Source organism: Diaphorina citri, unplaced genomic scaffold, assembly GCF_000475195.1.
Source record: "Diaphorina citri unplaced genomic scaffold, Diaci psyllid genome assembly version 1.1 scaffold3448, whole genome shotgun sequence".
Classification (NCBI taxonomy): domain Eukaryota; kingdom Metazoa; phylum Arthropoda; class Insecta; order Hemiptera; family Psyllidae; genus Diaphorina; species Diaphorina citri.
In genome coordinates this window covers 2,090-15,000 of record NW_007380855.1, presented here as the reverse complement: position 1 = coordinate 15,000, position 12,911 = coordinate 2,090, and the positions used below count along the sequence as shown (strand labels likewise).

The following is a 12,911-nucleotide window of genomic DNA, read 5'->3' as shown; positions in this document are numbered from 1 at the left end:
AGCTATTTTGTATTGTATGGGGAGTAACTGGTATTTTATCATTGAAGGTAAAATAAACTCCAGATTTTCTATTCGTGTGTTAGCTTTTGTTTTCATTGTTTAAACCGCAAAACTATAATTTATAATATGTAGATACCCTATTTATTCTATCCCATGTAACATACCTGTTCCACTGTACAGGGTAGAAAATAGATGTTTCACCTAGGTAGGTACCTACCTCTGGGTATGTTTATTACGTACACTGTAGACCTGATCCTATAAATCTATACAGTTTGGATTTTTCTCTTAGGGTAATATATTAAAAATTTTACATAGATAGTGTATCTGAGAATTTTATACATACCTACCTATGTAGGGAAGTAATAGAAAATTCATATTTTTTGCAAGATAATAAAAAAATCCTCATTTAATAGATGTTTCACCTAGGTAGGTACCTACCTCTGGGTATGTTTATTACGTACACTGTAGACCTGATCCTATAAATCTATACAGTTTGAATTTTTCTCTTAGGGTAATATATTAAAATTTTTACATAGATAGTGTATCTGAGAATTTCATACATACCTACCTATGTAGGGAAGTAATAGAAAATTCATATTTTTTGCAAGATAATAAAAAAATCCTCATTCCATCGCGGAACAATAAAATTACAGACAAACTGAATGGGAAAATCATCGATTTTAAACTTGGGCTCACTTTGGTCTTGTAATAATTGCGTTAAATGGAGTACATTAATGTTTAAGTTTAAAGACAAAATGAGTGACAATAACGTCTATTGGGGCATTATTACTTTCTATTTTATTATGTTAAGGTGGTCTCTTCCTGATCCCTTGTGTGCAGCGTCCGTTTTAGTTTAGGACTATTACATATATTAGGGCAATACTGTCCAATTGTTAAAATTTGCAAAAGGGTTAAATAGGCAAAAACCTTCAAGGGTTAATGATTACCCCATCTAACAGAACTTATCGTTCATTGAACGGGACTTGAAGAAAAATCCTCATTCCATCGCGGAACAATAAAATTACAGACAAACTGAATGGGAAAATCATCGATTTTAAACTTGGGCTCACTTTGGTCTTATAATAATTGCGTTAAATGGAGTACATTAATGTTTAAGTTTAAAGACAAAATGAGAGACAATAACGCCTATTGGGGCATTATTACTTTCTATTTTATTATGTTAAGGTGGTCTCTTCCTGATCCTTTGTGTGCAGCGTCCGTTTTAGTTAAATAGGCAAAAACCTTCAAGGGTTAATAATTAGGTACCCCAACTAACAGAACTTATCGTTCATTGAACGGGACTTAAAGAAGGTTAAGCAAAGCAACTAAGGGTTAAACTTAGTCGGACTCAATAAAAATTCGTATTTTCTTCTCTCTTTTTTCGCTCTAATTATTTATTTGTTTTATGTTTACCTAGTGGTTGCTATGCAATTTGTGAGTACTGTATTGTTCTAAGAACGAGAGAGAGAGAGAGAGGATTTTTTTAATTAAAAAATATCGTCTCAAATGCCACTTTCCCCAAGCTCTTTCTCAATGGTTTTTCGAAATTGTTTTTGAATTGTACTTGTCCCCTTATTCAATTTCAAACCTCTTTATATCTTTTCAACTTTGAACCCATAAAATGTTGGGATCTCGTTTAGACTGCTTGGGTTAAGGGACTTTTTAGTCCTATTCGAGCGGGCTAAACAAGGTTGAAATGTATTGAATGTTTTCAATCCAATGCCAATAATCCAAATCCAAAAGCCAATGCCAAAAGCGGACTGTAAATTTTAAATGATGAATTGAAAGATTTTTTTTTTATATATATAAACATAAGATTTTATTCTTCTCTTTACGTGAACTGTTTTGTAGTGTCCTGATAGGAATAATGATTTTATTTTTATTTAATCCGTTTCTAACTATCTAAAGGTAATGATTTTATATTTCTTTTTATTTAATCCGTTTCTAACTATCTAAAGACTATAAACCAATAAAAAGTCATCTATTCGGTGCTAGTTTTCTATGCCACACCTGACTCTGAGTTTAAAGTAAACATGAAAATAAAATGAGCTCCAGTGGGAACGTGCATGTAGGTACCGGAGAGCTATACCTATGGTGCTAGTTTTCTATGCCACACCTGACTCTGAGTTTAAAGTAAACATGAAAATAAAATGAGCTCCAGTGGGAACGTGTGGGTACCGGAAAGCTACCTACGTTTTATTTTATCGAAATCTAGAAAGAGGGATAAAGTGGTAAAAGAAGAATAAATAGAGAGTAAAATAGAAAGTAAAAATAGAGATGGAGAAGGTAAAGAGGAATAAAATAAGAGTGAGAAAGAGTTGGGAACCAGAGAGAGAGGGAGAGAAGAGAGGCGGAGTAGAAGAGAGGAGACATACATAATTATGTAGTTGCAGTTTTAAGACGAGAGAGAAGGGGGAAGAGAGAGAGAGATGTGTGGAATCGGAGGGAATGCGGAAGAAGGGAGAGAGGAAGAAGAGATAGAGGGAAGAGAAAGAGAGAAGGGAGAGAAACACGTAAAGCCAGAAGGAGAATATACCTATGTACGTTTTATTTTATCGAAATCTAGAAAGAGGGATAAAGTGGTAAAAGAAGAATAAATAGAGAGTAAAAAAATAGAGATGGAGAAGGTAAAGAGGAATAAAATAAGAGTGAGAAAGAGTTGGGAACCAGAGAGAGAGGGAGAGACGTAGGCGGAGTAGAAGAGAGGAGGCATATGTAATGTAGTTGCAGTTTTAAGACGAGAGAGAAGGGGGAAGAGAGAGAGATGTGTGGAATCGGAGGGAATGCGGAAGAGGGGAGAGAGGAAGAAGAGATAGAGGGAAGAGAAAGAGAGAAGGGAGAGAAACACGTAAAGCCAGAAGGAGAGAGAAGGAAAGAGGAAAAAGAGACTGAAGGAGAGAAATAGAGGGGTGAAGAAAGAGGGTGAGGAGGTAGATAAAGAGGGAAGCGAGATAGGAGAAAAAGAAATTGTAGAGGAATAAAATAAGAGTGAGAAAGAGTTGGGAACCAGAGAGAGAGGGAGAGAAGAGAGGCGGAGTAGAAGAGAGGAGACATACATATGTAGTTGCAGTTTTAAGACGAGAGAAGGGGGAAGAGAGAGAGAGAGATGTGTGGAATCGGAGGGAATGAGGAAGAAGAGATAGAGGGAAGAGAAAGAGAGAAGGGAGAGAAAGACGTAAAGCCAGAAGGAGAGAGAAGGAAAGAGGAAAAAGAGACTGAAGGAGAGAAATAGAGGGGGGAGGAGGTAGATAAAGAGGGAAGCGAGAGAGGAGAAAAAGAAATTGGGGGAGACACAGAGATCTCAGGAATCAGGAAGAAGAAGAAGAGAACGCAACAAAAACACAACTTTTATTTTCAACCATTAAGAAGATCTGACGTGATCAAATAAAACCTGAAATTACTTTACTTTCTATTGCCAGCACATCTCTATATCAGTCCCAAATCCTATGCTTTCCTTTTTCTTCAGCTCTTTTCCTCCTCCAGTTCTTTCTTTCTCTTCTTGTTCGTTCCTGAGGGACTCTTTTTCCTTTCTCTCTTTCTCGCTCTCCTTTTATTTTTTACTCTTTTTCCTATCTCCCCCGTTCTCTTCTTCTCATTCTCCCCCTAATTTTCCCTCTTTCTCACTCTCCTCTTTTCATTTTCTCCTTTTTCCTCTTCTCCGATTTTTGTTCTCTATCTTTCTCCTCGGTTCTTTTTCCCCTCTCCATCAATTTATTTCCCCTCTCTCTCTCTCTCCTTCTTTCCTTTTTCTTCTACTTCAATTTCTTTCTTTCCTATCTCCCGTTTCTTTTTCCTTTTCCTTTCCTATTTCCCTCGATTTCTTTCTCCCCTCCCTCTCTTTCCCCCTCCCATTCATTCACTCACGCTAGTTTTGGTCCCTAGAGTTCCCCCCCCCCCCTTCCGCCTATCAATTTATTTCCTCGCTCTCTCTCTCTCTCCTTCTTTCCTTTTTCTTCTACTTCAATTTCTTTCTTTCCTATCTCCCGTTTCTTTTTCTTTCCTATTTCCCTCGATTTCTTTTTCCCCTCCCTCTCTTTTCCCCCTCCCATTCATTCACTCACGCTAGTTTTGGTCCCTATCCCTAGAGTGTTCATTTTCATTCAATTAATCGATTACCCACTTACCCTATATCCTAACTTATTTCTTCCTTGCAGTTTTTCTAGACACAATCTATCGAAATCGAAAACTTTATTAGAAAAGAAAGTTAGAGAAATGGACTGCCTAGAAAGGGCCTTTTTTGGGCTGTTCGGGCCAAGGAAATAAGTCGTTTGGGGTAGGCTGTAGGATGAACAAGTACCTTCAAGTGCAATTTTAGCTTCTTAGCCCGTCCTTCCTTTATTATTACGATAATAATAAAAAGGTATAAGGGACGGGCTATTGTATTCGCTTCGGTGTCGTCTGTCTTTGTACCTACCTAAAAAATTCCCGGAGGGACGGGCCCAGCTTGTTTGTATTCCTAAAGTAAAAAAGGAATTTCAATTGTGTTCAGCATAAATGCTTGTCACAAATATCGTTCCCTGCTTAATGCACTACGCTAAATTTCTTGGCTTGACTTGGACTCGAACCACCAACCTCCAGATCCGAAGTCCACCGCGCTAACTACTACACCATCGAGGTATTCCTAAAGTATATTTTCCAACCAACCTATTCTCTCCCATCCTATTTTATTGTGAATGAAATCTATATGTGGACTCGAGAGTTGAACAGGCTATGAAGGGAAGATCAGGGGAAGGTTGGGAGGGACCGAGATAACTTCACCAATCTAACTTATTTCTTCGAGTATTCTTCTCTCTCTATCCCTTAAGCGCTCTTTCCTGTTCTTACCTTCTCTTTCCCATTATTCTCCTCTCTCTCTCTCCCCCTGTCGCTCTCTTATTTATTGTGTCTTGTAATGTCTTCTATTCTTTCCGCTCCTCTCTTTCTCTCTCTGCCTCTCTCTCTCTCTCTCTATCTTTTCCATATTTTACTTGTATGGAAGGATTTTGCCCTGAAGGCTTGAAGCTGAAGTGGTAAAGTGAGAGAACAGTAAGACAATGTAAGGATTAAGTCTCTCTCTCTCTGTCCCTCTCTTCCTCTGTCCCTCTTTCTCTCCTTTTTTCCCTTTTCTCTCTTTCTCTCTCCCTCTTTCGCTTTTGTCTCCCTCTCTCTTACTCCCACTGCTGTTATACTGGTAGTTACTCGTATGTTCACATTCTCACATAGAACTCCTCTCCCTCTCCCCCTGTCGCTCTCTTATTTATTGTGTCTTGTAATGTCTTCTATTCTTTCCGCTCCCCTCCCTCTCTCTCTCTCTCTCTCTCTCTCTCTCTCTATCTTTTCCATATTTTACTTGTATGGAAGGATTTTGCCCTGAAGCCTTGAAGCTGAAGTGGTAAAGTGAGAGAACAGTAAGACAATGTAAGGATTAAGTCTCTCTCTGTCCCTCTTTCTCTCCTTTTTTCCCTTTTCTCTCTTTCTCTCCCCCTCTTTCGCTTTTGTCTCCCTCTCTCTTACTCCCACTGCTGTTATACTGGTAGTTACGTTCACATTCTCACACAGAACTCAAGTGGTAGCTTTGACATCTCCACTAATTTTCTCCTGTACTTAGCTGTGGCACTTGAAATGGTAGTTTTCGTGTTTCCACAAATTGACTTCATTTTCTTTGCTACGACGCTACGTGACGTTGTAAAATTTAACGGTGGTTCTGACATCTCCACTAATTTCTACCATTTTCTAGACATTTAGCTAAGTAGGTCTGTGCGTTTTAATGATATAAATTGCAGTTATTTAGGATCTCCATTAGTCTTCACCACTTTGTTTAATGTCTTCCCTCTCCTAGTTTGGTTTGGTAGTTGTGACAACTCCACCAATTTGCACTAATAACTTTATTGTTTGTCCTCTTTAAAACTTCTATAAATGATCTATTTGTATTTTATTTTATCGAATGGTAAAATTGACATCCCCACTATTACTGCTTTTAGTGTAGAACTTGAAATGGGAGTTCTGGCATCTTCACCAACACAATACTTTGTCTACCTTTTCTGAGATTTAAACCAGATTTATACTCAGCTTACTCACATTGACCTCAGCCAGCCTGAGTGGGGCCAGAAAAAGCATGCAGTTGTCCATCCGAATGCCACGGGGAACGTTGCTTAACTTCAGTGATCTCTTGGGAACTGGTGCCTTAAAAGTGCTATTGACGCTGGATCCATTTGTCTACCTTTTCTGAGATTTAAACCAGATTTATACTCAGCTTACTCACATTGACCTCAGCCAGCCTGAGTGGGGCCAGAAAAAGCTTGCAGTTGTCCATCCGAATGCCACGGGGAACGTTGCTTAACTTCAGTGATCTCTTGGGAACTGGTGCCTTCAAAGTGCTATTGACGCCGGATCCTTAGTTCCCTCTGTCTTTCTCTTGGTCTTCCTGTTTCTATCTCTTTCCCTCCCCCTAGACCACCCGGGCACTATCTCTCTCCCTCTCTTTCCCACTAACTATATACCACTCACTTTCTCTCTCTCTCTTTTATCTCTATTGTACATTGTGTACTCTCATTATCTCTCTCTTTCCTATTCTCCTTCCTTCCTCCCTCCCCTTCTTCCACTACCTATATTCCTCTCACTTTCTATCCTTTATCTGCTTTATAGGTTAACAATACTCAATATTGTGCTTTGTAGTAGTTCAGTATGTAATGAAATGTCTTTTAGGGGTGGAAAAGTTAATTCACTTTACAAATTTCCTTGGAACAAATTATAAGGGGGTGGAAGAGAGAGAGAAAGAAATAGAAAGAGATATGTATGTTCGTTTAGAAATGGTTGTTACTAAGAAGGTGAAGGAAAGGAGTAGAAAAGGAAGTAAAAAGAGGAACATGGGAAATAGAGAGAGGTAAAGGAATTCGAAAGGAGAAACGCAGGAAAGGAACAAGTTCTGATAGAAAGGGTTGTAAGTTTGTAACTATTCGGGAGATGGAATGGAGGAGAAGAGGAAGGAAGAGTAAATAAAGAAATAGGAAAGGTACATCAGAAAGGAGAAGAAAACGGAAGAGGGAAAGGGAGAGCAGAGAGGGTAGTGGGAAACCAAAAGAACACGAAATTGACGTAAAACTTCCTTGCCAAAAATTAAAATTGAGTTTGAGGTTTTGGTTGAGAAGGAAGAAACTCAGTAAATATGTATATGGAGAAACTTACTAAAGTTGGTACAGAACTTTGAAGTGTTGTTTGAACATTTTGACAGGTTCAGTGATCAGACTGGGTCCTGGAAGGCTCCGAGATTGAGACTCTTTCAAGGGTCTTTTTTATAAACTCTTATGCTCACCTTTTGTGCCACTTTTGAAGTACTAATAAAATATATATCTCGGGCCTTTAGACCATCTTTCTGTCAGAGTTCACCAGTCTTAAAAACCACTGTGCCTATAGAAACCAGGCCAGAGTTTCATGAGGGATTCAGACGGTAATCCAACTTTGTATTATTTAGGTAATCCAGACGAAAAAAAAATGGAAAACTTGGAATACTTTCCAAGAACTGTGCCTATAGAAACCAGGCCAGAGTTTCATGAGGGATTCAGACGGTAATCCAACTTTGTATTATTTAGGTAATCCAGACGAAAAACTGGAAAACTTGGAATACTTTCCAAGGATTTTTTTCTTCTAAACTCTATAATGCCCTGTGTTTTCATATTTTCGACTTTTTCTTTCCAAGTTTGCCATCCTTCAAATTTTGTTTTTCCCAAACGAAATAATGTTTTCAACAGCCTTGGATTTTCCCTTCTCCGTCTTTCCCACTTTTTTTTGTTTCTCTCCCACTCTGTCTTCCATACTTGTTATTTCTTTCCCTCTTTCTTTCTCCATGTTTTTCTTTTTATATGTTTTTAAGCGTCACAACGAATCATACTCACATCCTTCAAATTTTGTTTTTCCCAAACGAAATAATGTTTTCAACAGCCTTGGATTTTCCCTTCTCCGTCTTTCCCACTTTTTTTTGTCTCTCTCCCACTCTGTCTTCCATACTTGTTATTTCTTTCCTTCTTTCTTTCTCCATGTTTTTCTTTTTATATGTTTTTAAGCGTCACAACGAATCATACTCGAGAATTATGAAAAATATTTGATGAAGTGGAAGGAACTTTCACTCTCCCTCTCATTTTCCTTCTCCTTCCTTTCTTATCCTATTTTTCTCCCTTTCCTGTCTCTTCTCTCACCCTTATCCTCTTCTCCTATTCCTCTCTCTCTCCCTCTTCTTATTTCTCGTCATTCCTCATTTTGTGTCAAGAAATAGACTTCTCTCACTCTCTTTATTTTATTTATCTCCTTCTCTCTCTCTCTCTCTCTCTCTCTCTCTCTCTCTCTCTCTTCTTATATCTCTTCATTCTTCATTTTGTGTCAAGAAATAGACTTCTCTCTCTCTCTCTCTCTACTAGTGTCTCTCATTCTCACCCGTTTTTCCTATCTCTATCTCCTTCTTTCTCTTCGTTTCTCTTCTTCTCTGTCAAAAAATATACTTCTCTCTTATTTCTTTTGCTTTCCTTCTCTTTCTCTCAGCTTTCTCTCATTCTTATTCTTTACCCCTTCATCTCCTTCTTTCTCTTTTCTATGTCAAGAAATAGACGCGTCTCTCTCTCTCTCCTTCTTCTTTCCCTCAATTTCTCCTCTTCTGCTCCTGCATTCATTCTTTCGCTTCTCTTTCCTCCCTCTGTCGTACTTTGTTTTCACCACACTCTGTTTTATGATTTCGGACAGTTTCACATGTGTCTAATATTCCCAGGAGTTTAGGTACGTCATGAGTTGTTAGTGTTTTGGACACCCCCACTAAAACACAGAGAGAGAGAGAGGGAGGGAAGGATAGAGAGAGAGAGAGGGAGAGAGAATGAGTTTATTGAGCAAATCTGCTTCATCTTCTTCATTATTGTCAAAATCATGGAGAGTGCTGACATCCATCTTGTACTGAAAACATGATAAAGACACTTTAGGTAATTTTTTGGGTAGATTATGTGGATGGGTTTGTCTAAAGTCTTAAACTATGTTTATATAGGTACGTATTTATTGATGCTCTGGATAATCATTTGGTGATGGCCAAGACCATTTCGCTACCATTTATTTTTTCAAGTACCTAACCAAAAGACCAAAAGTACCGGATACTACTGTCCAATAGTTAAACGACTGTGGCCCCTTGGAGCTAGTAGATAATTGCTAGTCAGAAATTTGACAACGGTTTTGTTGGAGTAACTTCTAGCATAAATCCACTTACCTGTTCACTAGCATTATTCACATCATCACATTTCTCCATACTTTCAATCTCATCCCTAATCTTGTCCACATCATTCCGCACAGCATTATAATCATTGACAAAATTTGACAACGGTTTTGTTGGAGTAACTTCTAGCATAAATCCACTTACCTGTTCACTAGCATTATTCACATCATCACATTTCTCCATGCTTTCAATCTCATCCCTAATCTTGTCCACATCATTCCGCACAGCATTATAATCATTGACAGTCTCTTCCAACTCCATCTCCAGCTCTTTCATTTTCATTTGTGTCTCGCCACATATCTGCTTCACTTTCTTCGCATCCTGATCTGCCACATCCATCTGAGTGACAATGTCATTGAAATTCTGGCTCAAATGGTTCAGTTTGCTTTGGAGTGTGAGATCTTTGATGTCCTTTGTCAGGAGCATTTGTTCGATGTTCTTTTTCTCGCTTTCCAATTGTTCAATTTCAGAGATTAGTCGATCGTTTTTGGCTGTGAAATGGGGTTCAGTTTGCTTTGGAGTGTGAGATCTTTGATGTCCTTTGTCAGGAGCATTTGTTCGATGTTCTTTTTCTCGCTTTCCAATTGTTCGATTTCAGAGATTAGTCGATCGTTTTTGGCTGTGAAGTAATCGTTTACTTTGGTGGTTATGTTGTATGTTGCTTGAAGTTTGCCTGCAAGAACAAGGAGAAAGTTATTCAAGGGTTATTGTGATCGTTTACGCATGATATGCTACGATCAAGAATTTTCTGTGTTTCTAATACTTATCATGATTTTGTGAAGTGCCTATAAAACAAATCTTCTCAATAAGAGAGACTGATTATGTTGATATTATCCCGTATTATCGCTTATCTTCTTACCAAGTTCTTCATTGAGGATCGGCTCCTCTTGGGCCTGCAAGAACAAGGAGAAAGTTATTCAAGGGTTATTGTGATCGTTTACGCATGATATGCTACGATCAAGAATTTTCTGTGTTTCTAGACTAATACTTATCATGATTTTGTAAAGTACCTATAAAACAAATCTTCTCAATAAAAGAGACTGATTATTTTGATATTATCCCGTATTATCGCTTATCTTCTTACCAAGTTCTTCATTGAGTATCGGCTCCTCTTGATTCCAAGCCATGTTCATCTTGGTCATTTCTGCATTGATATCTTTCGCATTTCCCAACTCTGTCTTAAATTCTTCGTCCAGTTTGACGCATTCTGCTTTCTTCATCTCCAACTCGGGCAGCCGTTTCCGTAGATTCTCCAGCAGGTCGGTTTTATCTCGGTTTTCATCGATCACATTGATGAAAAACTCTTGAAATGCTTCCAACTCATCGCAGGCTTGTTCGTTTTGTTCCATGTTTTCGTCAGTAGAGCTTGATCGTTTCGTTGAGGTTATCCTGAAATTACGAGTTTTGTTTGTCTTTTTGGGCACTTGATTCCTTTTGGGGTGAACGACTTGGCTGGGTTTTTTTATGCCATGAAGTGGTATTTTCTGGGGGTTTCATTTTTAAGGGGTTTAACATCACTTTATGTTAAGGTTATTTTTAGTGACGGGAGTTTTACCCACCATTCAGCAACAAGCTACCCGCCTACTCACAATAATAACCTCACCCAGTCCGAAAGGAGTCGGGAAAAGCCAGCAGGACGCGATTGTCCAGATGGTCACCCATCCGGATTCTAACCACGTGCAACGTTTCCTTAAGTGATCCTTTGGGAACTGGTACATTCAAAGTGCTATCGCAGCTGGTCTCCTGAAATTGAATTCCAGTTTGGGTGAAGGCATGGAGAGAATATCGAAACATAGAAATATGAAATGAGAAACATGGAATAAGAAGAAGGAGAAACATGGAAATATGGAAGAAGAAGGAGAAACATGATGGAATAAGAAGAAGGAGAAACATGGAATAAGAAGAAGGAGAAACATGGAATAAGAAGAAGAAGAAGAAGAAGAAGAAGAAGAAGAAGAAGAAGAAACATGGAAATATGGAATAAAAAGAAGGAGAAACATGGAAATATGGAATAAGAAGAAGGAGAAACATGGATATATGGAATAAGAAGAAGGAGAAACATGGAATAAGAAGAAGAAGAAGAAACATGGAAATATGGAATAAAAAGAAGGAGAAACATGGAAATATGGAATAAGAAGAACGAGAAACATGGATATATGGAATAAGAAGAAGGAGAAACATGGAATAAGAAGAAGGAGAAACATGGAAATATGGAATAAGCAGAAGGAGAAACATGGAAATATGGAATAAAAAGAAGGAGAAACATGGAAATATGGAATAAGAAGAAAGAGAAGAGAGTGAGAAAGAGACGAGACCGTAATAACAATTTTATGACTTTGCCTTGTCTTTTTTCATCAACATCAACATAACGAGCTGCCAATGTTCAATAGAAAGTACAGGGTGTATGAGAAATGTTTGATTTTGTACCTACATAGAGTATATAGGTCGTATCGACCCTATATAAGTAGGAAAAGGCTAGGAAGAAGAAGATAGAGTACATAGGTAGCCAATGGAATTTTGCTACATTTAGGTATTGGGAAAATAAGGAACTGAAACATGAACCAATATGTAACTTTTTTGTGCCATTCTAATGGCATGTCAGAAATTCAGTGGTCTAACAATCCAAGTTCAAACTCAGACTGCAGTCGTGTACATTCAACTATTTCTTTTCTTATTTATATTTACAGAATTACAATATACTGTAATGTAAAGGAAAAAAATGAGCCTACAAAATTTTTTGCTCGTTTTAAAACAAATGACAACCGACCGTTTTGACACCCCCTGTATAGTGAACTCATAAAAGAACATTGGAAAGATACAAGTACACTTCATCTTCTTATCTATGAGTCCGAAAGAGAGAGAGAGAGAGAGAGAGAGAGAGAGAGAGAGAGAGACCTTGATAACATAGAATACAAAACAAGTTTGACGATAACAAAGCACATAATGACAGACACTAGATGAGAGAGAGAGCGAGAGACAGACACAAGATGAGAGAGAGAGAGAGAGAGGGGGGGAGGAGGGAGATAATGATAGAAGGATAAAGGCAGAAAGAGAGAGGGAAAAGAAATAAGGATATACCTAAGTAAAGTTGGAAAGAAGAAGATGGGAGAGATAGATTCGCTTAGTGGTAAAATTGTACAGCAAAACAAAAGTTTCTTCTTTTTTTTACTTTCCTTATCCTATACCTATAAAAGAAAATTAATGTTATTCGATAGTCAGTTCCCTTTAAGTGCATTGACCATGTTCCCGTTTTCCGCGATTTGCTCGCGGTATCCGAATATTTGGGTTCATTCAAAGTTTCACTCAAAGAAGAAAACGAAATTTAAACGAACCTAACCAAAGCTAAAACACTTTTGAGTGCATTCGAAGTTTCACTAAAAAAAAAAAATAATAATAATAAATAAAAATAAAACTAAATTTTGAGAAATCATTGTTTAAAAATTCGAAACTATTGGTCAAGTTCGGTACAGCGGTTGACGGCATTTCGGCAGCTTTTTGACCGCTTTCGGCTCTCCTGAATCATTAGGATAAGGAAAGTCGTGTGATGTTCACACCAGGTTTTTTCCGTTGGGTTGCTAAAAAAAAGTTGACTGGATTTTTAGTTTCTATGGATACTTTTTATACCTTCCTATTTTGCTGACTCGAATCTCGCTAATGAAAGTTCGGTTTAATCAAGGTTTAATGGAAG

At 37.9% G+C, this 12,911-nt stretch overlaps 2 protein-coding genes across 2 annotated transcripts in view; both read right to left on the bottom strand.

Moving 5' to 3' along the window:
- The window catches only part of LOC113471970, a 12,299-nt gene extending 2,637 nt beyond the window's left edge, over window positions 1-9,662 (bottom strand). The window contains exon 1 of the mRNA XM_026831480.1: window positions 9,368-9,662. Coding sequence (XP_026687281.1) covers window positions 9,368-9,649 — 282 coding nt within the window. The 5' untranslated portion in view covers window positions 9,650-9,662. The remainder of the gene's footprint in view (window positions 1-9,367) is intronic.
- Window positions 9,663-9,696: 34 nt separating this feature from the next.
- Window positions 9,697-10,575, bottom strand: LOC108253814. Its single transcript, XM_017448470.2, has 2 exons — window positions 10,308-10,575; window positions 9,697-9,896 (listed from the first exon to the last, which is right to left on the bottom strand). The coding sequence occupies exons 1-2, from the start codon at window positions 10,570-10,572 to the stop codon at window positions 9,697-9,699; spliced, it is 465 nt and encodes a 154-aa protein (XP_017303959.1). The 5' UTR covers window positions 10,573-10,575.
- Window positions 10,576-12,911: the final 2,336 nt, after the last annotated feature.